Genomic DNA, 21,385 nt, shown 5'->3' on the forward strand with positions numbered 1-21,385 from the left:
CAGATACTGCAAGGCCCCCTCTTACCATGTGCTGTTAATGTGATGCCACAGATACTGCAAGGCCCCCTCTTACCATGTGCTGTTAATGTGATGCCACAGATACTGCAAGGCCCCCTCTTACCATGTGCTGTTAATGTGATGCCACAGATACTGCAAGGCCCCCTCTTACCATGTGCTGTTAATGTGATGCCACAGATACTGCAAGGCCCCCTCTTACCATGTGCTGTTAATGTGATGCCACAGATACTGCAAGGCCCCTCTTACCATGTGCTGTTAATGTGATGCCACAGATACTGCAAGGCCCCCTCTTACCATGTGCTGTTAATGTGATGCCACAGATACTGCAAGGCCCCCTCTTACCATGTGCTGTTAATGTGATGCCACAGATACTGCAAGGCCCCCTCTTACCATGTGCTGTTAATGTGATGCCACAGATACTGCAAGGCCCCCTCTTACCATGTGCTGTTAATGTGATGCCACAGATACTGCAAGGCCCCCTCTTACCATGTGCTGTTAATGTGATGCCACAGATACTGCAAGGCCCCCTCTTACCATGTGCTGTTAATGTGATGCCACAGATACTGCAAGGCCCCCTCTTACCATGTGCTGTTAATGTGATGCCACAGATACTGCAAGGCCCCCTCTTACCATGTGCTGTTAATGTGATGCCACAGATACTGCAAGGCCCCCCTTACCATGTGCTGTTAATGTGATGCCACAGATACTGCAAGGCCCCCCTTACCATGTGCTGTTAATGTGATGCCACAGATACTGCAAGGCCCCCTCTTACCATGTGCTGTTAATGTGATGCCACAGATACTGCAAGGCCCCCTCTTACCATGTGCTGTTAATGTGATGCCACAGATACTGCAAGGCCCCCTCTTACCATGTGCTGTTAATGTGATGCCACAGATACTGCAAGGCCCCCTCTTACCATGTGCTGTTAATGTGATGCCACAGATACTGCAAGGCCCCCTCTTACCATGTGCTGTTAATGTGATGCCACAGATACTGCAAGGCCCCCTCTTACCATGTGCTGTTAATGTGATGCCACAGATACTGCAAGGCCCCCTCTTACCATGTGCTGTTAATGTGATGCCACAGATACTGCAAGGCCCCCCTTACCATGTGCTGTTAATGTGATGCCACAGATACTGCAAGGCCCCCTCTTACCATGTGCTGTTAATGTGATGCCACAGATACTGCAAGGCCCCCCTTACCATGTGCTGTTAATGTGATGCCACAGATACTGCAAGGCCCCCTCTTACCATGTGCTGTTAATGTGATGCCACAGATACTGCAAGGCCCCCCTTACCATGTGCTGTTAATGTGATGCCACAGATACTGCAAGGCCCCCTCTTACCATGTGCTGTTAATGTGATGCCACAGATACTGCAAGGCCCCCCTTACCATGTGCTGTTAATGTGATGCCACAGATACTGCAAGGCCCCCTCTTACCATGTGCTGTTAATGTGATGCCACAGATACTGCAAGGCCCCCCTTACCATGTGCTGTTAATGTGATGCCACAGATACTGCAAGGCCCCCTCTTACCATGTGCTGTTAATGTGATGCCACAGATACTGCAAGGCCCCCTCTTACCATGTGCTGTTAATGTGATGCCACAGATACTGCAAGGCCCCCTCTTACCATGTGCTGTTAATGTGATGCCACAGATACTGCAAGGCCCCCTCTTACCATGTGCTGTTAATGTGATGCCACAGATACTGCAAGGCCCCCTCTTACCATGTGCTGTTAATGTGATGCCACAGATACTGCAAGGCCCCCCTTACCATGTGCTGTTAATGTGATGCCACAGATACTGCAAGGCCCCCTCTTACCATGTGCTGTTAATGTGATGCCACAGATACTGCAAGGCCCCCTCTTACCATGTGCTGTTAATGTGATGCCACAGATACTGCAAGGCCCCCTCTTACCATGTGCTGTTAATGTGATGCCACAGATACTGCAAGGCCCCTCTTACCATGTGCTGTTAATGTGATGCCACAGATACTGCAAGGCCCCCTCTTACCATGTGCTGTTAATGTGATGCCACAGATACTGCAAGGCCCCCTCTTACCATGTGCTGTTAATGTGATGCCACAGATACTGCAAGGCCCCCTCTTACCATGTGCTGTTAATGTGATGCCACAGATACTGCAAGGCCCCCCTTACCATGTGCTGTTAATGTGATGCCACAGATACTGCAAGGCCCCCCTTACCATGTGCTGTTAATGTGATGCCACAGATACTGCAAGGCCCCCTCTTACCATGTGCTGTTAATGTGATGCCACAGATACTGCAAGGCCCCCTCTTACCATGTGCTGTTAATGTGATGCCACAGATACTGCAAGGCCCCCTCTTACCATGTGCTGTTAATGTGATGCCACAGATACTGCAAGGCCCCCTCTTACCATGTGCTGTTAATGTGATGCCACAGATACTGCAAGGCCCCCTCTTACCATGTGCTGTTAATGTGATGCCACAGATACTGCAAGGCCCCCTCTTACCATGTGCTGTTAATGTGCTTGAAATGCTTCTGTACAGTATTCATATGAAGTTCTTCAGGAACTGGGTTTAAACCATAACCTGGTCCCAGATCAGTTTGTGCTCTCGCCGTCTCCATTTCTATCATTGTCAAGACAAACATGTTTGGTATGATGATTCCATAAGTTAGTTGACAAGAGAGCAGAAACAGACCCGGCACCAGGCTAGGTTCCAGCTATATAACATAAAGAATCTGTGTTGTGACTGAGCCGTGTCACACCTGTCTGGCTGGAGCAGCCTGCTACTTTTAATGATCAAATTAATGCTATCAGCCAACCGATCAATCAACCGTCCTCGCAGGTGCGAGAGCTTCGTAAGAAGGCGGAGGCCTACAGACAGAGGGCGTGGGGGACCCATTTCTCCCGCCTCCACCTCAACCAGATCCTGTCGGACCAGAACCAGCTGTGGGAGGCCTCCACCCCTTCCTCCTCTAACCTCAGCTCTGGGACAGGTTCAGGGGACGGGGAGGAAGACGGCAGCAGGAGCCCTACCCCCCAGGCTCTGGAGCTCGCTAGGTGAGGCAGACAGACCACAGAGCTGGCTGTAGCATGACATTAGCATGTCTTTAGTGTGGGCTGGATGTGTAGTTAAGCCTGTCTCAGGGGTTCCCATAGATGGGATGCAACTCTCGGCCTCAAAATCGGGCCTTTGTAAGCATAGAATGAAATGGAAATCAAGTGTAGCCAAATGATTTGACTTAGAAGCAGAGCCACATATTTCTGGGTAGAAGCCACAGAGCTGGGTGGGTGGCTGACCAAGCTATATGGAGTAGGGGGAACTGATGCTGAGAGTCCTTTACTGGGGTCTTAATAAATCTGACCTATTAAGGTCATGTGCTCTGTGTGTGTCCCTCCTCCTCTCCCTGTGTGTCTGTAGGGTTGACAGTAGCTCCAGCTCCGTAGCCGGACCCCCTCCCCTCACCCCCGTGTCCAGTAGAAGGAGCTCCACCCGGGGGGCTGGGGACACAGCAGGCCTCCCTGGAGCCCCTAACCCTGGAGCCCTTACCCTACCTGTTCAGAGGAGACTAGCCTGGGAGGAGGAGACAGGGGCTGGGGGTGGAACGGGGGAGAAGAGAGAGGAAGAAGAGGACAAGGAGAGAGAGGAAGAAGAGGACAAGGAGAGAAAAGATGAGTATGTGGTTGTTTCATTCCCTCTCCATTTCCTGTTGATTTCTGTATTCACTGAGTGGCTTTGAGTTCTGTTTCCTCCACTCTGTTTATATCCATATTGGAGACGGTCAGTTCTGTTACCTCCACTCTGTTTATATCCATATTGGAGACGGTCAGTTCTGTTACCTCCACTCTGTTTATATCCATATTGGAGACGGTCAGTTCTGTTACCTCCACTCTGTTTATATCCATATTGGAGACGGTCAGTTCTGTTACCTCCACTCTGTTTATATCCATATTGGAGACGGTCAGTTCTGTTACCTCCACTCTGTTGTTATCCATATTGGAGACGGTCAGTTCTGTTACCTCCACTCTGTTTATATCCATATTGGAGACGGTCAGTTCTGTTACCTCCACTCTGTTTATATCCATATTGGAGACGGTCAGTTCTGTTACCTCCACTCTGTTTATATCCATATTGGAGACGGTCAGTTCTGTTACCTCCACTCTGTTGTTATCCATATTGGATAACTCTGTCTGTCTGTCTGTCTGTCTGTCTGTCTGTCTGTCTGTCTGTCTGTCTGTCTGTCTGTCTGTCTGTGTTCTAGGCTGAGGGTGCTGGACCATCGTTCTTCGTCTGTAGCAGGCTCCCACAGCTCCAGAGAGGGTGGCAGGATGCCCACACCCACACTGCAAAGGATCGCTACTCTTCAGAGAACTCACCACGACCTGACTACTCCAGCCACTGGTAACCTAGCAGATATATTGTTGACATATTGTTTTTGTGACCAACTTTTTATTCCGTTTATTTGGCTTTGTCTCCAAGGACCTCCAGGGGCAGTTTCACCATGACCATAAACTAGGTGATAGTAGAAACAAACCCACTAACTAGTGTGTTGAGACAGGTTCACCGTGACCATAAACTAGGTGATAGTGGAAACAAACCCACTAACTAGTGTGTTGAGGCAGGTTCACCATGACCATAAACTAGGTGATAGTGGAAACAAACCCACTAACTAGTGTGTTGAGGCAGGTTCACCATGACCATAAACTAGGTGATAGTGGAAACAAACCCACTAACTAGTGTGTTGAGGCAGGTTCACCATGACCATAAACTAGGTGATAGTGGAAACAAACCCACTAACTAGTGTGTTGAGGCAGGTTCACCATGACCATAAACTAGGTGATAGTGGAAACAAACCCACTAACTAGTGTGTTGAGGCAGTTTCACCATGACCATAAACTAGGTGATAGTGGAAACAAACCCACTAACTAGTGTGTTGAGGCAGGTTCACCATGACCATAAACTAGGTGATAGTGGAAACAAACCCACTAACTAGTGTGTTGAGGCAGGTTCACCAGGACCATAAACTAGGTGATAGTGGAAACAAACCCACTAACTAGTATGTTGAGGCAGGTTCACCAGGACCATAAACTAGGTGATAGTGGAAACAAACCCACTAACTAGTATGTTGAGGCAGGTTCACCAGGACCATAAACTAGGTGATAGTGGAAACAAACCCACTAACTAGTGTGTTGAGGCAGTTTCACCATGACCATAAACTAGGTGATAGTGGAAACAAACCCACTAACTAGTGTGTTGAGGCAGGTTCACCATGACCATAAACTAGGTGATAGTGGAAACAAACCCACTAACTAGTGTGTTGAGGCAGGTTCACCATGACCATAAACTAGGTGATAGTGGAAACAAACCCACTAACTAGTGTGTTGAGGCAGGTTCACCATGACCATAAACTAGGTGATAGTGGAAACAAACCCACTAACTAGTGTGTTGAGGCAGGTTCACCATGACCATAAACTAGGTGATAGTGGAAACAAACCCACTAACTAGTGTGTTGAGGCAGGTTCACCATGACCATAAACTAGGTGATAGTGGAAACAAACCCACTAACTAGTGTGTTGAGGCAGGTTCACCATGACCATAAACTAGGTGATAGTGGAAACAAACCCACTAACTAGTGTGTTGAGGCAGGTTCACCATGACCATAAACTAGGTGATAGTGGAAACAAACCCACTAACTACTGTGTTGAGGCAGGTTCACCATGACCATAAACTAGGTGATAGTGGAAACAAACCCACTAACTAGTGTGTTGAGGCAGGTTCACCATGACCATAAACTAGGTGATAGTGGAAACAAACCAACGTCAGGTTCACCATGACCATAAACTAGGTGATAGTGGAAACAAACCCACTAACTAGTGTGTTGAGGCAGGTTCACCATGACCATAAACTAGGTGATAGTGGAAACAAACCCACTAACTAGTGTGTTGAGGCAGGTTCACCATGACCATAAACTAGGTGATAGTGGAAACAAACCCACTAACTAGTGTGTTGAGGCAGGTTCACCATGACCATAAACTAGGTGATAGTGGAAACAAACCCACTAACTAGTATGTTGAGGCAGGTTCACCGTGACCATAAACTAGGTGATCGTGGAAACAAACCAACGTCAGACTCATCATCTTCCCACCTTAGCTTGCATCCAACCTACACTTTTTCAAAAACTCTTTATCTTCACAGTTCAGTTATGGGTCACATCAATATAAAACACTAAAACTCACTATTTTCAACATTTTACATGACAAGTGAATCATTTAGCAAGACACTCATATCCAGAGCATCTTATAGACGGTAGCATTCAGTTTAGCAGCAAAACAACCACATATCACAGTCAAGATCAAAGCGTGGTTCATTACTTCTGTTCTGTGTTGAATTTTTAAAAACTTTATCGCTCCCCCCAGAGGGTAAACGTGATAACCTTGTCTAATGTCTTGTCAGGAGGTGCTATCCTGGTGTCTCCTCCTAAGACGGAGGCTAACGGTTGGGTGAAGAGAAGTGAACCTCCGTTGGGTAAAACCCGTTCCCCATTTAAACACCTCTCTCTGGCCTCGCCACAACGAGCAGTCAGACAGGTAACACTCTACACCGCTGGATATTGGGATAGTGGGTAGAGCTTCTCCTTGGTGATAAGATACATCTTGTAGTGTTTATAGGCAGGGTTACTGTAAAAACACGTTGTGATAACTGCTGTGTTACTGTAAAAACACGTTGTGATAACTGCTGTGTTACTGTAAAAACACGTTGTGATAACTGCTGTGTTACTGTAAAAACACGTTGTGATAACTGCTGTGTTACTGTAAAAACACGTTGTGATAACTGCTGTGTTACTGTAAAAACACGTTGTGATAACTGCTGTGTTACTGTAAAAACACGTTGTGATAACTGCTGTGTTACTGTAAAAACACGTTGTGATAACTGCTGTGTTACTGTAAAAACACGTTGTGATAACTGCTGTGTTACTGTAAAAACACGTTGTGATAACTGCTGTGTTACTGTAAAAACACGTTGTGATAACTGCTGTGTTACTGTAAAAACACGTTGTGATAACTGCTGTGTTACTGTAAAAACACGTTGTGATAACTGCTGTGTTACTGTAAAAACACGTTGTGATAACTGCTGTGTTACTGTAAAAACACGTTGTGATAACTGCTGTGTTACTGTAAAAACACGTTGTGATAACTGCTGTGCTGATGTAAAAAAAAAAAGCTTTATAAATCGATTTGATTGATTGATTGTATTTGCCAGTGGTTGGACTAAGATAAGAACATTGTCCCGGGCTGGTTGTATGCCTCTAGTCTGGTTAATGCTATCTGTGTTACACATGCCTCTAGTCTGGTTAATGCTATCTGTGTTACAGATGCCTCTAGTCTGGTTAATGCTATCTGTGTTACACATGCCTCTAGTCTGGTTAATGCTATCTGTGTTACAGATGCCTCTAGTCTGGTTAATGCTATCTGTGTTACAGATGCCTCTAGTCTGGTTAATGCTATCTGTGTTACAGATGCCTCTAGTCTGGTTAATGCTATCTGTGTTACAGATGCCTCTAGTCTGGTTAGTTAGTGAATCTGATGTTGTGTCTCGATCAGAATGAGGAGAGGAACCAGCCCCAGTCCTCTCCAGCAGCAGGGGTGACCACTGTGGACCCTCTCCCCCTGAGAGAGGACTCCTGGCCGGGGGAGACCTCTCCAGAGAACCCCCCTGATCCTCCACCGGAGGTCAAACCCTCCCGTAAACGCACCACCAGCGGACGCCCCAACGCCGCCGTCCCTCCACCTGTTAACCGCATCCAGGGGACGCTCAGAGACCCAGAGTTCCAGCATAACGGTAACTATCCTCAGGACCTCACTGGTACCTACTGTAGTACTATCTGTCATCCAGGGGACGCTCAGAGACCCAGAGTTCCAACATAACGGTAACTATCCTTAGGACCTCACTGGTACCTACTGTAGTACTATCTGTCATCCAGGGGACGCTCAGAGACCCAGAGTTCCAACATAACGGTAACTATCCTTAGGACCTCACTGGTACCTACTGTAGTACTATCTGTCATCCAGGGGACGCTCAGAGACCCAGAGTTCCAACATAATGGTAACTATCCTCAGGACCAACTAGTACCTACTGTAGTAGTGTGTGTCATCCAGGGGACGCTCAGAGACCCAGAGTTCCAACATAACGGTAACTATCCTTAGGACCTCACTGGTACCTACTGTAGTACTATCTGTCATCCAGGGGACGCTCAGAGACCCAGAGTTCCAACATAACGGTAACTATCCTTAGGACCTCACTGGTACCTACTGTAGTACTATCTGTCATCCAGGGGACGCTCAGAGACCCAGAGTTCCAACATAACGGTAACTATCCTCAGGACCTCACTGGTACCTACTGTAGTACTATCTGTCATCCAGGGGACGCTCAGAGACCCAGAGTTCCAACATAACGGTAACTATCCTCAGGACCTCACTGGTACCTACTGTAGTACTATCTGTCATCCAGGGGATGCTCAGAGACCCAGAGTTCCAACATAACGGTAACTATCCTCAGGACCAACTAGTACCTACTGTAGTACTATCTGTCATCCAGGGGACGCTCAGAGACCCAGAGTTCCAACATAACGGTAACTATCCTCAGGACCTCACTGGTACCTACTGTAGTACTATCTGTCATCCAGGGGACGCTCAGAGACCTCTACTGTAGTAGTGTGTGTCATAATGGTAACTGTCCTCAGGACCTCACTGGTACCTACTGTAGTACTATCTGTCATCCAGGGGACGCTCAGAGACCCAGAGTTCCAACATAACGGTAACTATCCTTAGGACCTCACTGGTACCTACTGTAGTACTATCTGTCATCCGGGGACGCTCAGAGACCCAGAGTTCCAACATAACGGTAACTATCCTCAGGACCTCACTGGTACCTACTGTAGTACTATCTGTCATCCAGGGGACGCTCAGAGACCCAGAGTTCCAGCATAACGGTAACTATCCTCAGGACCTCACTGGTACCTACTGTAGTACTATCTGTCATCCAGGGGACGCTCAGAGACCCAGAGTTCCAATATAACGGTAACTATCCTCAGGACCTCACTGGTACCTACTGTAGTACTATCTGTCATCCAGGGGACGCTCAGAGACCCAGAGTTCCAGCATAACGGTAACTATCCTCAGGACCAACTAGTACCTACTGTAGTACTATCTGTCATCCAGGGGACGCTCAGAGACCCAGAGTTCCAACATAACGGTAACTATCCTCAGGACCTCACTGGTACCTACTGTAGTACTATCTGTCATCCAGGGGACGCTCAGAGACCCAGAGTTCCAATATAACGGTAACTATCCTCAGGACCTCACTGGTACCTACTGTAGTACTATCTGTCATCCAGGGGACGCTCAGAGACCCAGAGTTCCAACATAACGGTAACTATCCTCAGGACCTCACTGGTACCTACTGTAGTACTATCTGTCATCCAGGGGACGCTCAGAGACCCAGAGTTCCAACATAACGGTAACTATCCTCAGGACCTCACTGGTACCTACTGTAGTACTATCTGTCATCCAGGGGATGCTCAGAGACCCAGAGTTCCAACATAACGGTAACTATCCTCAGGACCTCACTGGTACCTACTGTAGTACTATCTGTCATACAGGGGACGCTCAGAGACCCAGAGTTCCAACATAACGGTAACTATCCTCAGGACCTCACTGGTACCTACTGTAGTACTATCTGTCATCCAGGGGACGCTCAGAGACCCAGAGTTCCAACATAACGGTAACTATCCTCAGGACCTCACTGGTACCTACTGTAGTACTATCTGTCATCCAGGGGACGCTCAGAGACCTCTACTGTAGTAGTGTGTGTCATCCAGGGGACGCTCAGAGACCCAGAGTTCCAACATAACGGTAACTATCCTCAGGACCTCACTGGTACCTACTGTAGTACTATCTGTCATCCAGGGGACGCTCAGAGACCCAGAGTTCCAACATAACGGTAACTATCCTTAGGACCTCACTGGTACCTACTGTAGTACTATCTGTCATCCAGGGGACGCTCAGAGACCCAGAGTTCCAACATAACGGTAACTATCCTCAGGACCTCACTGGTACCTACTGTAGTACTATCTGTCATCCAGGGGACGCTCAGAGACCCAGAGTTCCATAACGGTAACTATCCTTAGGACCAACTAGTACCTACTGTAGTACTATCTGTCATCCAGGGGACGCTCAGAGACCCAGAGTTCCAGCATAACGGTAACTATCCTCAGGACCAACTAGTACCTACTGTAGTACTATCTGTCATCATGGTAACTGTCCTGGTACCTACTGGTTCCAACTGGTACCTACTGTAGTAGTGTGGTACTATCTGTCATCATGGTAACTATCCTGGTACCTACTGTAGTAGTGTGGTACTATCTGTCATCATGGTAACTGTCCTCAGGACCTCACTAGTACCTACTGTAGTACTATCTGTCATAATGGTAACTGTCCTCAGGACCTCACTAGTACCTACTGTAGTACTATCTGTCATAATGGTAACTGTCCTGGGGTCTACTGTAGTACTATCTGTCATAATGGTAACTGTCCTGGTACCTACTGTAGTACTATCTGTCATAATGGTAACTGTCCTCAGGACCTCACTGATACCTACTGTAGTACTATCTGTCATAATGGTAACTGTCCTGGTACCTACTGTAGTACTATCTGTCATAATGGTAACTGTCCTGGTACCTACTGTAGTACTATCTGTCATCATGGTAACTGTCCTGGTACCTACTGTAGTACTATCTGTCATCATGGTAACTGTCCTGGTACCTACTGGTTCCAACTAGTACCTACTGTAGTAGTGTGATACTATCTGTCATCATGGTAACTATCCTGGTACCTACTGTAGTAGTGTGGTACTATCTGTCATCATGGTAACTATCCTGATACCTACTGTAGTAGTGTGGTACTATCTGTCATAATGGTAACTGTCCTGGTACCTACTGTAGTACTATCTGTCATCATGGTAACTATCCTGGTACCTACTGTAGTGTGGTACTATCTGTCATCATGGTAACTATCCTGGTACCTACTGTAGTAGTGTGGTACTATCTGTCATCATGGTAACTATCCTGGTACCTACTGTAGTAGTGTGGTACTATCTGTCATCATGGTAACTATCCTGGTACCTACTGTAGTAGTGTGGTACTATCTGTCATCATGGTAACTATCCTGGTACCTACTGTAGTAGTGTGGTACTATCTGTCATCATGGACCTCACTAGTACCTAACTATCCTGGTACCTACTGGTTCCAACTGGTACCTACTGTAGTAGTGTGGTACTATCTGTCATCATGGTAACTATCCTGATACCTACTGTAGTAGTGTGGTACTTTGTGTCATCATGGTAACTATCCTGGTACCTACTGTAGTAGTGTGATACTATCTGTCATAATGGTAACTATCCTGATACCTACTGTAGTAGTGTGGTACTATCTGTCATCATGGTAACTATCCTGGTACCTACTGTAGTAGTGTGATACTATCTGTCATCATGGTACCTATCCTGGTACCTACTGTAGTAGTGTGGTACTTTGTGTCTACAAACACCGTCAGCAGTTGAACTGAAAATCTAAATATAATTTCCTTGGTTTTTGACTCATCAAACCACTTTTACATTACTGGCATATGTGATGCTGTATCTGCAACTTTAGTTCAACCTGTGTGACGTAGTCCCATCACATCATCATCCTATAGTCATGGGCCAATCAAAACACTGCATTGCCTCATCAAAGACAGTTTAGGAGACTTACATGATCATATATATGTGACAATGAGCGTCATTTACCGTTGATGGGAGGTGTGTGTCAGGTTTCCGCCATCTCTACAGTATATAGGTCAGTCTGTTTGACTGAGTCCCTGTGGGGTGGGGTCTCTCTCTCTTTGTCTGTCTGTCTGTCTGTCTGTCTGTCTGTCTGTCTGTCTGTCTGTCTGTCTGTCTGTCTGTCTGTCTGTCTGTCTGTCTGTCTGTCTGTCTGTCTGTCTGTCGCTTCTCGCTCTCGCTCTCGCTCTCGCTCTCTCTCTCGCTCTACTGCTGAGACATCTTTACAGTTTGTAGCTTTTCTCAGCATATTCTACTGTTCATTAACAAAACCTGGTCCCAGATCTGTTTGTACTGTCCTGCCAAGTTGTCACTTCCAGGTTAGGTTATGTAAGTAGCCTGTACCCAGATCTGTTTCTACTGTCCTGTCAAGTTGTCACTTCCAGGTTAGGTTATGTAAGTAGCCTGTACCCAGATCTGTTTCTACTGTCCTGTCAAGTTGTCACTTCCAGGGTAGGTTATGTAAGTAGCATATACCCAGATCTGTTGCTGTCTCACCAACAGATCTGCCACCAGGCTACCTGTTGAATAGCATAACCTGGACGTGAGCAGGAAACAGAGTTGTAGTCCGCTCCTCATTCCTTCCCGCCAGCCCAGATATTGTCTAGTGTTGTAGTTCCTAGCTGCTTCTTTCTCCTCAGGACAAAAGATACAGAAGTCGATGCCAGGGTATCACAATTGGGGGAATTCCCTTTCTCTCTCCCAGAGTCCTTCACCCCTTTCTCTTCCTCACGTCTCCCTCCATTCCTGACTCCACTCCAGAACCCCCCCACCCCCCCCATTCAGTTTATTTTCAAAATAATAGGCCTACACCTGAGGTAAAAACACCTGAGGTAAAAACACCTGAGGTAGAAACACCTGAGGTAGAAACACCTGAGGTAAGAAACACCTGAGGTAGAAACACCTGAGGTAGAAACACCTGAGGTAGAAACACCTGGGGTAAGAAACACCTGGGGTAAGAAACACCTGGGGTAAGAAACACCTGGGTAGAAACACCTGGGGTAAGAAACACCTGGGGTAAGAAACACCTGGGGTAAGAAACACCTGGGGTAGAAACACCTGGGGTAAGAAACACCTGGGGTAAGAAACTACTATTGAGTTGATTGGAAGACAACAGACTATAACTGCAGCAGTATTGTGCATCGTGTAATAACATGGAATGCTAAAATGTACGATTATCTAGCCATTTACATGTACCCCCTAAACAACAACAACTAACAGAACAGGTGTCCATTGTCTTCTCTACTCCAGGTAATTTAGGCCTGAGGACGTCTGAGCTGCTGCTGTGTCCTGGTGGTGGCTGTGGAACTGATGATGAAGGTAATGTAGCAGCAACAAGCTTCTTCACATTAGTCTGATAATGAAGGTAATGTAGCAGCAACAAGCTTCTTCACATTAGTCTGATAATGAAGGTAATGTAGCAGCAACAATCTTCTTCACATTAGTCTGATAATGAAGGTAATGTAGCAGCAACAAGCTTCTTCACATTCGTCTGATAATATGTACATTTTCTGTTTCATTTAGAAACCTAAACTTAGATATGTGTTTTTGGTTGTTGAATCAATTAGACATGCCCATTTCAGGCTTATAAATATATATTACATGTTTTATCTGGCTAACTCCTTTACCCTGTTTTGTAGTATGTCCTGGACTACTGGATAAGTTAAAGCTCAGTTTATCACAAGTAGACTAACTAGGCTGATGTTGGTCTTCAATGTTAAAGGCAGGCTTAAGGTGTTAAGTCAGGCTCAGGGGTCAGTGTTAAAGTCAGGCTCAGGGGTAATTTCAGTGTTAAAGTCAGGCTTAGGGGTAATTTCAGTGTTAAAGTCAGGCTCAGGGGTAATTTCAGTGTTAAAGTCAGGCTTAGGGGTAATTTCAGTGCTAAAGGCAGGCTTAGGGGTAATTTCAGTGCTAAAGGCAGGCTCAGGGGTAATTTCAGTGTTAAAGTCAGGCTCAGGGGTAATTTCAGTGTTAAAGTCAGGCTTAGGGCTAATTTCAGTGTTAAAGGCAGGCTCAGGGGTAATTTCAGTGTTAAAGTCAGGCTTAGGGCTAATTTCAGTGTTAAAGGCAGGCTTAGGGGTAATTTCAGTGTTACAGTCAGGCTTAGGGCTAATTTCAGTGTTAAAGTCAGGCTTAGGGCTAATTTCAGTGTTAAAGGCAGGCTCAGGGGTAATTTCAGTGTTAAAGTCAGGCTTAGGGGTAATTTCAGTGTTACAGTCAGGCTTAGGGGTAATTTCAGTGCTAAAGGCAGGCTTAGGGGTAATTTCAGTGTTACAGTCAGGCTTAGGGGTAATTTCAGTGTTAAAGTCAGGCTTAGGGGTAATTTCAGTGTTAAAGGCAGGCTCAGGGGTAATTTCAGTGTTAAAGTCAGGCTTAGGGCTAATTTCAGTGTTAAAGGCAGGCTTAGGGGTAATTTCAGTGTTACAGTCAGGCTTAGGGCTAATTTCAGTGTTAAAGTCAGGCTTAGGGCTAATTTCAGTGTTAAAGGCAGGCTTAGGGGTAATTTCAGTGTTACAGTCAGGCTTAGGGCTAATTTCAGTGTTAAAGTCAGGCTTAGGGCTAATTTCAGTGTTAAAGTCAGGCTCAGGGGTCATTTCAGTGTTAACGTCAGGCTCAGGGTTCATTTCAGTGTTAAAGTCAGGCTCAGGGGTAATTTCAGTGTTACAGTCAGGCTTAGGGGTAATTTCAGTGTTAAAGTCAGGCTCAGGGGTAATTTCAGTGTTACGGTCAGGCTCAGGGGTCATTTCAGTGTTAAAGTTTTGATACAAGGGAAGTGACACCCCCTCTCACACTAAATAAAATGAGACATTTGCTTCAATATCTCCATGACATAAAACATAAAGGACAGCTGAGGTTCTAAATCTTTGGGAGTCAGCTGATCACTCTCTTCCCGACCTGGCTAACCTCTGACCCCTGACCCTTGGTGACCCTCCAGATGAAAGGATGTCCCAGATCTCATCCAGGTCAGCAGCGTCCTGCTCCATGGCCTCCCAGGTCCTGGACCGAGCCCAGAGGAGGAAGGACCACTTCTGGGGGAAGAGATAACAGGAAGAAGTGACCCCCCCCCTCACAATGCATCCCAAATGGAACCCTGTTCCCTATGTAGTGCACTACTGTTAAGAGGAGGAAGGACCACTTCTGGGGGAAGAGATAACACCACTGACACATACTATGTCCTAAACAGCACCCTAATCCCTATGAATTTAGTTCAGATGTTTTGTAATAATGTATTGAATGAAGTGTAAAGAACTAAGGTTTGTATTTATTTTTAAATGATTTAGTATTTTATACGGAGAACTACTTTTTTTATTGTAATTGATCTTTTTACTGTATTATCGATTTTATTGTAATTGATATTTTTACTGTATTATCGATTCTGCATTGTTCATATATTTCTTGATACACTATCCTTGTTGGAAAGTGAATTATGCACTACCACTGCTACTACGAATCAACATTGATGCAATTGAAACATGTTGTATAGGTTTGAATAAGAGATGCACTGTGTGTTTGAATACAACAACTGTTGATAGGAAATGATTAAATAAATGTTGGAGCAGTCAGTATCCATGTGTCACGGCCGTCAACAGAAGTGGACCACGGTGCAGCGTGGTGAGCGTACGTTTCTGTTTATTTAGGTAAATGTCGCCAAAAAAACAAAGAAACGACCGTGAATCTTAACATAGGCTATGATGCCTCTAATCAAAGTCAACTTCCCACAACCAAAGGAAGGGAAAAAGGGCTACCAAAGTATGGTTCTCAATCAGAGACAACGATAGACAGCTGTCCCTGATTGAGAACCATACCCGGCCAAAACATAGAAATACAAAAAAAACATAGAAAATAAAACATAGAATGCCCACCCCAAATCACACCCTGACCAAACCAACTAGAGACATAAAAAGGCTCTCTAAGGTCAGGGCGTGACACCATTAGCTATCTCATTGACTTTGTGTACATAGAATAAAGTTTGTAGTAATTCACTGTGTTATTGTTGTTCCATAGATGATGGACGTGCTTCATTTCATCAACATGTGACTGACTGCTTCCCAAATAGCACCCTAGTCCTTTAACAGAGCCCTCAGAAGTTATTCACACCCCTGGACTTTTTCCACATTTTGTTGTCTTGCAGCGTGAGTTTAACATGGATTAAATTTAGATTGTGTGTCACTGTCCCAACACACAATACCCCATAATATCATAGTAGAATTTGAATTTATACAAATTAAAAATTGAAATGTCTTGAGTAAATAAGTATTCAAACCCCTTTGTTATGGCAAGGCTAAATTAGTTCAGGAGTAAAAATGTGCTTAACAAGTGACATAAGAATTGTATGGACTCACTCTGTGTGCAATAATAGTGTTTAAACATGATTTTTAAATGACTACCTCATCTCTGTACCCCACACATACATATGTAAGGTCCATCAGTCGAGCAGGGAATTTCAAACACAGATTCAACCACGAAGACCAGGGAGGTTTTCCAATGCCTCGCAAAGAAGGGCACCTATTGGTAGATGGGTAGAAATAAATAAAAGCAGACATTGAATAACCCTTTGAGTATTGTGAAGTTATTTATTTCACTTTGGAAGGTGTATCAATACACCTAGTCACTACAAAGATACAGGCGTCCTTCCTAACTCAGTTGCCGGAGAGGAAGGAAACTGCTCGGGGATTTCACAAAGAGGCCAATGATGACTTTAAAACAGTTACAGAGTTGAATTGCTGTGATAGGAGAAAACTGAGGATGGATCAACAACATTGTAGTTACTCCACAATACCGACCTAAATCACAGAGGGAAAAGAAGGAAGCCTGTACAGAATAAAAAATATTCAAAAACATGCACCTTGTTTGCAATATGGCACTAAAGTAATACTGCAAAAAAAAACTTTGTCTTGAATACAAAGTGTTATGTTCAGGGCAAATCCATCACATCAATGAATACCACTCTTCATATTTTTAAGCATGATGGTGGCTGCATCATGTTATGGGTATGCTTGTCATCGGCACAGACTAGGGAGTTTTTTAGGATAAAAATGTCATCCTAGAGGATAACCTGGATCAGTCTGCTTTCCACCAGACACTGGGAGATCCATGCACCTTTCAGCAGGACAGTAACCTACAACACAAGGTCAAATATACACTGGAGTTGCTTACCACGATGACATTGAATGTTCCTGAGTTGCCTAGTTACAGTTTTGACTTAAATCGGCTTGGAAATCTCTGGCAAGACTTGAAAATGGCTATCTTGCAATGATCAACAACCAACTTGACAGATCTTTAAGAATTTTAAATGTTGTACAATCCAGGTGTGCAAAGATCTTAGAGACTTACCCAGAAAGACTCACAGCTGTAATCGCTGATTTCAACATGTATTTACTCAGAGGTGGGAATACTTATGTAAGTTTGATATTTTTGTATTTCATTTTCAATAAATCTGCAAAAATTTCATTATTTGTCATTATGGGATAGATGTGTGAGAAACAAAATACATTTAATTCACTTTGAATTCAGGATGTAACGCAACAAAACGTGCAATAAGTCAAGAGGTATGAATACCTTCTGATGGCATTACTTTTGACCAAGAACCATGGTTGGTCTGACATACCCAGGTAACAGGTCATTTACCAGGAAGGAACCATGGTTGGTCTGTCATACCCAGGTAACAGGTCATTTACCAGGAAGGAACCATGGTTGGTCTGTCATAGCCAGGTAACAGTCATCAGGTAATATAACCAGTTAACAGCCCATGATGTGTGGCTCAGTGAAAACACACTGGTTTATCCCTCATGCCCATTTCAATGTTGTATGACATGGTACTCCGTAAAATGACGCATGAAAAGATAACACATGGAACAATATGGCCGACACTGGTCTGCTTAAAAAAACAACCTCCCGCTGTGTTTGATGATAGTTGCTCACCCTCCGGCCAATAACAAGGGAAAATGCCCCGAGTTGTGAAAGAGCCTAGTGGTTTCCTCTATGGCTGAACAAAGGTAGTGTCCCAAATGGCACCCTATTCCTTATATAGTGCACTACTTCTGACCAGAGCCTTATGGGCCCTGTTCAAAAGTAGTGCACTACATAGGGAATAGGGTGCCATTTGGGATGAAACCAAGCTCTCAGAGGGTCACTTGGCAACTCCTGTGTGCTGAATCTGCCTCAATCTGTCTCAAGTGCACCAGCTCTCCTTTATTGGGTAAAGTCCCAAATGGTACCCTATTCACTACATAGTGGACTACTTATGACCAGAGCCTTATGGGCCCTGTTCAAAAAGTAGTGCACTATAGAGGGAATTAGGGGGCCATTTGGACTGCGGGATATGATCTACTGTAAACATCATGATGTGTGTAGAGCCTGGGCCTCAACGGTTGATCTGTTTGCAGTGTTGTCATATATTTCATTTCATCAAGGGGAATTTACAGTTAGCGTTATACACTTATTCTATCGGGTGTTCCAGCATCCTAAACCACTTGAGGAGAACAAAACTGACGCAATCAGTTCAAATATGAATTAACTGGGTGACGTAGGCACAACATCCAGAACCTTGGCCATCAGTTCTCTTTTTGACGAATGACTGATTCCAGGTCATTCATTTAGGAACACAAATGTATTTATCTTATGTCATCTTTTTGTTCATAAATCAACTTCCCTTTTTTTCTGCCTGTGATGTTATTTTTGTGTACATTTCTGTATAGTTTTGCAATTCGGTGTAATAACGTTGACCTGGTTACCCCAGGTAGGGAGGCCGGAAGGGAGGGGGGATACCCGCGGATTGACCTGAATGCAGAGAAAGGAACCACAATGACGTCTCCAAGACAATATAAATACTGTCCCTACCAGGTAGAAAACATGACAACCTACCAAACCAACCCGCAAGGTAAGCAGCCTAATCTGCGATCTTTGTTGTAGTATTACAACAGGTCTCTCTTGCAAAATATATTTATGATCAGCTGTAGCGTGTATTTTCTATCAATGGGATTAGATAAGGCTGACCTAAATCAAAACATGTTATCTGACTGTAATTTATTCTTTCCAGGTGAACTGTGATATTTTCGCATTATTATTCAAACGAAGAAAGACAAATCTCCCGGAGCCAATATGAAGTTCAGCACGGTCCAACTCGTAGCCGCTGTGGTAGTGGTGATGAGCGTCTGTCTGCTGCGTGAATCCGTGGCGCACTCCATCCATCGCCCGCTCAGCGCCCCCCTGCACAGCGCGGATACCGACACCATGGTACAGCTGGTGGCTCAACATGTAAGTTCCTTTATCATATTTCATATTCCATAATGGCTTATAATTGTAGGACTAAACTAAATATATTCTATTTGTAGAACTAGTAGCCTATTATTTAGTCATTTTATGCGGGTTTATTTAATTATGATTATGACTTTATTAAAACGTCTAATAATACCGTTCCTGTCTGTTTCAACAGGCGCAGAGTTCTGACACCGATACGGACACTAAACTGATGCCAGACATCGATACTAAAAAGGTCTGTCTATTAAACCAATGAGTAATGTCATGTTAATCCATGTCTAGCTACATTATTTTACATCTTGGTGTTAAATGGTATTTAGTTTAGTGTTGTATTTTCTATTTCTACCACCTGATGCAGCTGTAGGCAATACTACTCATATCATACTAATGAATTGATGCCTTTGAACTGAACTTTGAACTGATGTCTCCAATGGCAGAACCACAGAGACATCTGCTGCCTGCATGCTAACATCCTGGACTTCTACCTGAGTAACATCCTGACCACTAAGGAGAAGCAGGACAAGCATCATCCTAAACTCCCTGCCCTGAAGGAAGACCTGGCCCGAGTCAGCAGAGACCTGAAGGAACACGGCTGTGTAAGTTCTCCTCTCTGTCGTCTGCTTCATCTACACTCCTTTGTTTCATCCCCCTCTCTCTTCATCCATTCTTTACCCTTTCAACACACTCCTCTGTTTCTGTCTCTGTCTGTCTGTCTGTCTGTCTGTCTGTCTGTCTGTCTGTCTGTCTGTCTGTCTGTCTGTCTGTCTGTCTGTCTGTCTGTCTGTCTGTCTGTCTGTCTGTCTGTCTGTCTGTCTGTCTGTCTGTCTGTCTGTCTCTTCATCCATTCTTTATATTTTCAACACACTCCTATGTTTCACTCTGTCTGTCTGTCTGTCTCTCTCTCTCTCTCTCTCTCTCTCTCTCTATCTCTCTCTCTCTCTCTCTCTCTCTCTCTCTCTCTCTCTCTCTCTCTTAGTCAGAGATCTTAAGTGTGATATTGTGTAGAGATGGTGTTTATATCACTCAGAGAAAGGGACTGATTTTCCCTCTCTTTCTTCTAGGCTATTAAACACTACAATGACCACCACCACAGCATTGCTTTCCGCAAGAAGTTGGCCGAGGTAATTCTCCATTATACCTGTACAGACTTGATCATTTTCATACTTGTCACAAAGAAACATGATAAACAAAGTTATGAACAAGAGTTAATGCATTAATCAAAGTTAAAATGAATCCATTGAACATTTGATTGAATGTGATCTTTGTCTAAACCCTCATTGTTTTTGGTTTCTTGTTTCAGATGGAGGAGGGGAAAGGGATAAAGAAAGCCATTGGAGAGATTGACATCCTCTTCACCTTCCTGAAAGACTTCTGTGTGCACGCCTAGATCCTAATACAGGATTCAAATACATCCTATATCATCACATAGAGATGTACATCTAGATCCAACACATCTATATCATCACATAGAGATGTACATCTAGATCCAACACATCTATATCATCACATAGAGATGTACATCTAGATCCAACACATCTATATCATCACATAGAGATGTACATCTAGATCCAACACTTCTATATCATCATATAGAGATGTACATCTAGATCCAACACATCTATATCATCACATAGCGATGTACATCTAGATCCAACACATCTATATCATCACATAGCGATGTACATCTAGATCCAACACATCTATATCATCACATAGAGATGTACATCTAGATCCAACACATCTATATCATCACATAGAGATGTACATCTAGATCCAACACATCTATATCATCACATAGAGATGTACATCTAGATCCAACACATCCTATATCATCACATAGAGATGTACATCTAGATTTTAGTCATGCTATGTTTCTGTACCTTATATCCTATAAGGATATTGTGTTTTTTTGTATTCATTTTGCATTTTTTATTTATTATCTATTTATTGTTGTTACTAAGAAACATGCAAACTGGTGAAATGTATTTCAAATGCATCACGAATCTGTTCACATCAAATGAGCAGGGTCTTGAGCATTTCATATGTAGCCACATTGTGGCCCTTACTTTCTACATCTTGTGCTGGACACAATAATAATACTATATTTATGAAGCTTTTTGGAGAATATATTTAAACAGAGAATTTATTCAATTTTTAAGTTATTATCATTGTTAAATTATTATGAAATGTTGAAGTTATTTATACATCTATTGAGCAAATATGTATTTTGTTATAAAGTGATTGTATTTATA

At 44.2% G+C, this 21,385-nt stretch overlaps 2 protein-coding genes across 2 annotated transcripts in view; both read left to right on the forward strand.

Annotated features, from left to right (window-relative positions):
* The window catches only part of LOC139533563 (nuclear protein MDM1-like), a 32,205-nt gene extending 15,779 nt beyond the window's left edge, over window positions 1-16,426 (forward strand). Inside the window, exons 7-13 of the mRNA XM_071331698.1 lie at window positions 2,847-3,061; window positions 3,423-3,677; window positions 4,264-4,403; window positions 6,456-6,589; window positions 7,604-7,841; window positions 13,125-13,193; window positions 14,809-16,426. Of these exons, the coding sequence (XP_071187799.1) occupies window positions 2,847-3,061; window positions 3,423-3,677; window positions 4,264-4,403; window positions 6,456-6,589; window positions 7,604-7,841; window positions 13,125-13,193; window positions 14,809-14,918 (1,161 nt within the window). The 3' untranslated portion in view covers window positions 14,919-16,426. The remainder of the gene's footprint in view (window positions 1-2,846; window positions 3,062-3,422; window positions 3,678-4,263; window positions 4,404-6,455; window positions 6,590-7,603; window positions 7,842-13,124; window positions 13,194-14,808) is intronic.
* A 2,199-nt stretch (window positions 16,427-18,625) lies between these two features.
* LOC139533564 (interleukin-22-like) lies at window positions 18,626-20,654 on the forward strand. Its single transcript, XM_071331700.1, has 6 exons — window positions 18,626-18,753; window positions 18,913-19,130; window positions 19,309-19,368; window positions 19,571-19,729; window positions 20,195-20,254; window positions 20,434-20,654. The coding sequence occupies exons 2-6, from the start codon at window positions 18,975-18,977 to the stop codon at window positions 20,518-20,520; spliced, it is 522 nt and encodes a 173-aa protein (XP_071187801.1). The 5' UTR covers window positions 18,626-18,753; window positions 18,913-18,974; the 3' UTR covers window positions 20,521-20,654.
* The last annotated feature ends 731 nt before the right edge of the window (window positions 20,655-21,385 follow it).

This window comes from Salvelinus alpinus, chromosome 11 (assembly GCF_045679555.1).
Source record: "Salvelinus alpinus chromosome 11, SLU_Salpinus.1, whole genome shotgun sequence".
NCBI lineage: Eukaryota > Metazoa > Chordata > Actinopteri > Salmoniformes > Salmonidae > Salvelinus > Salvelinus alpinus.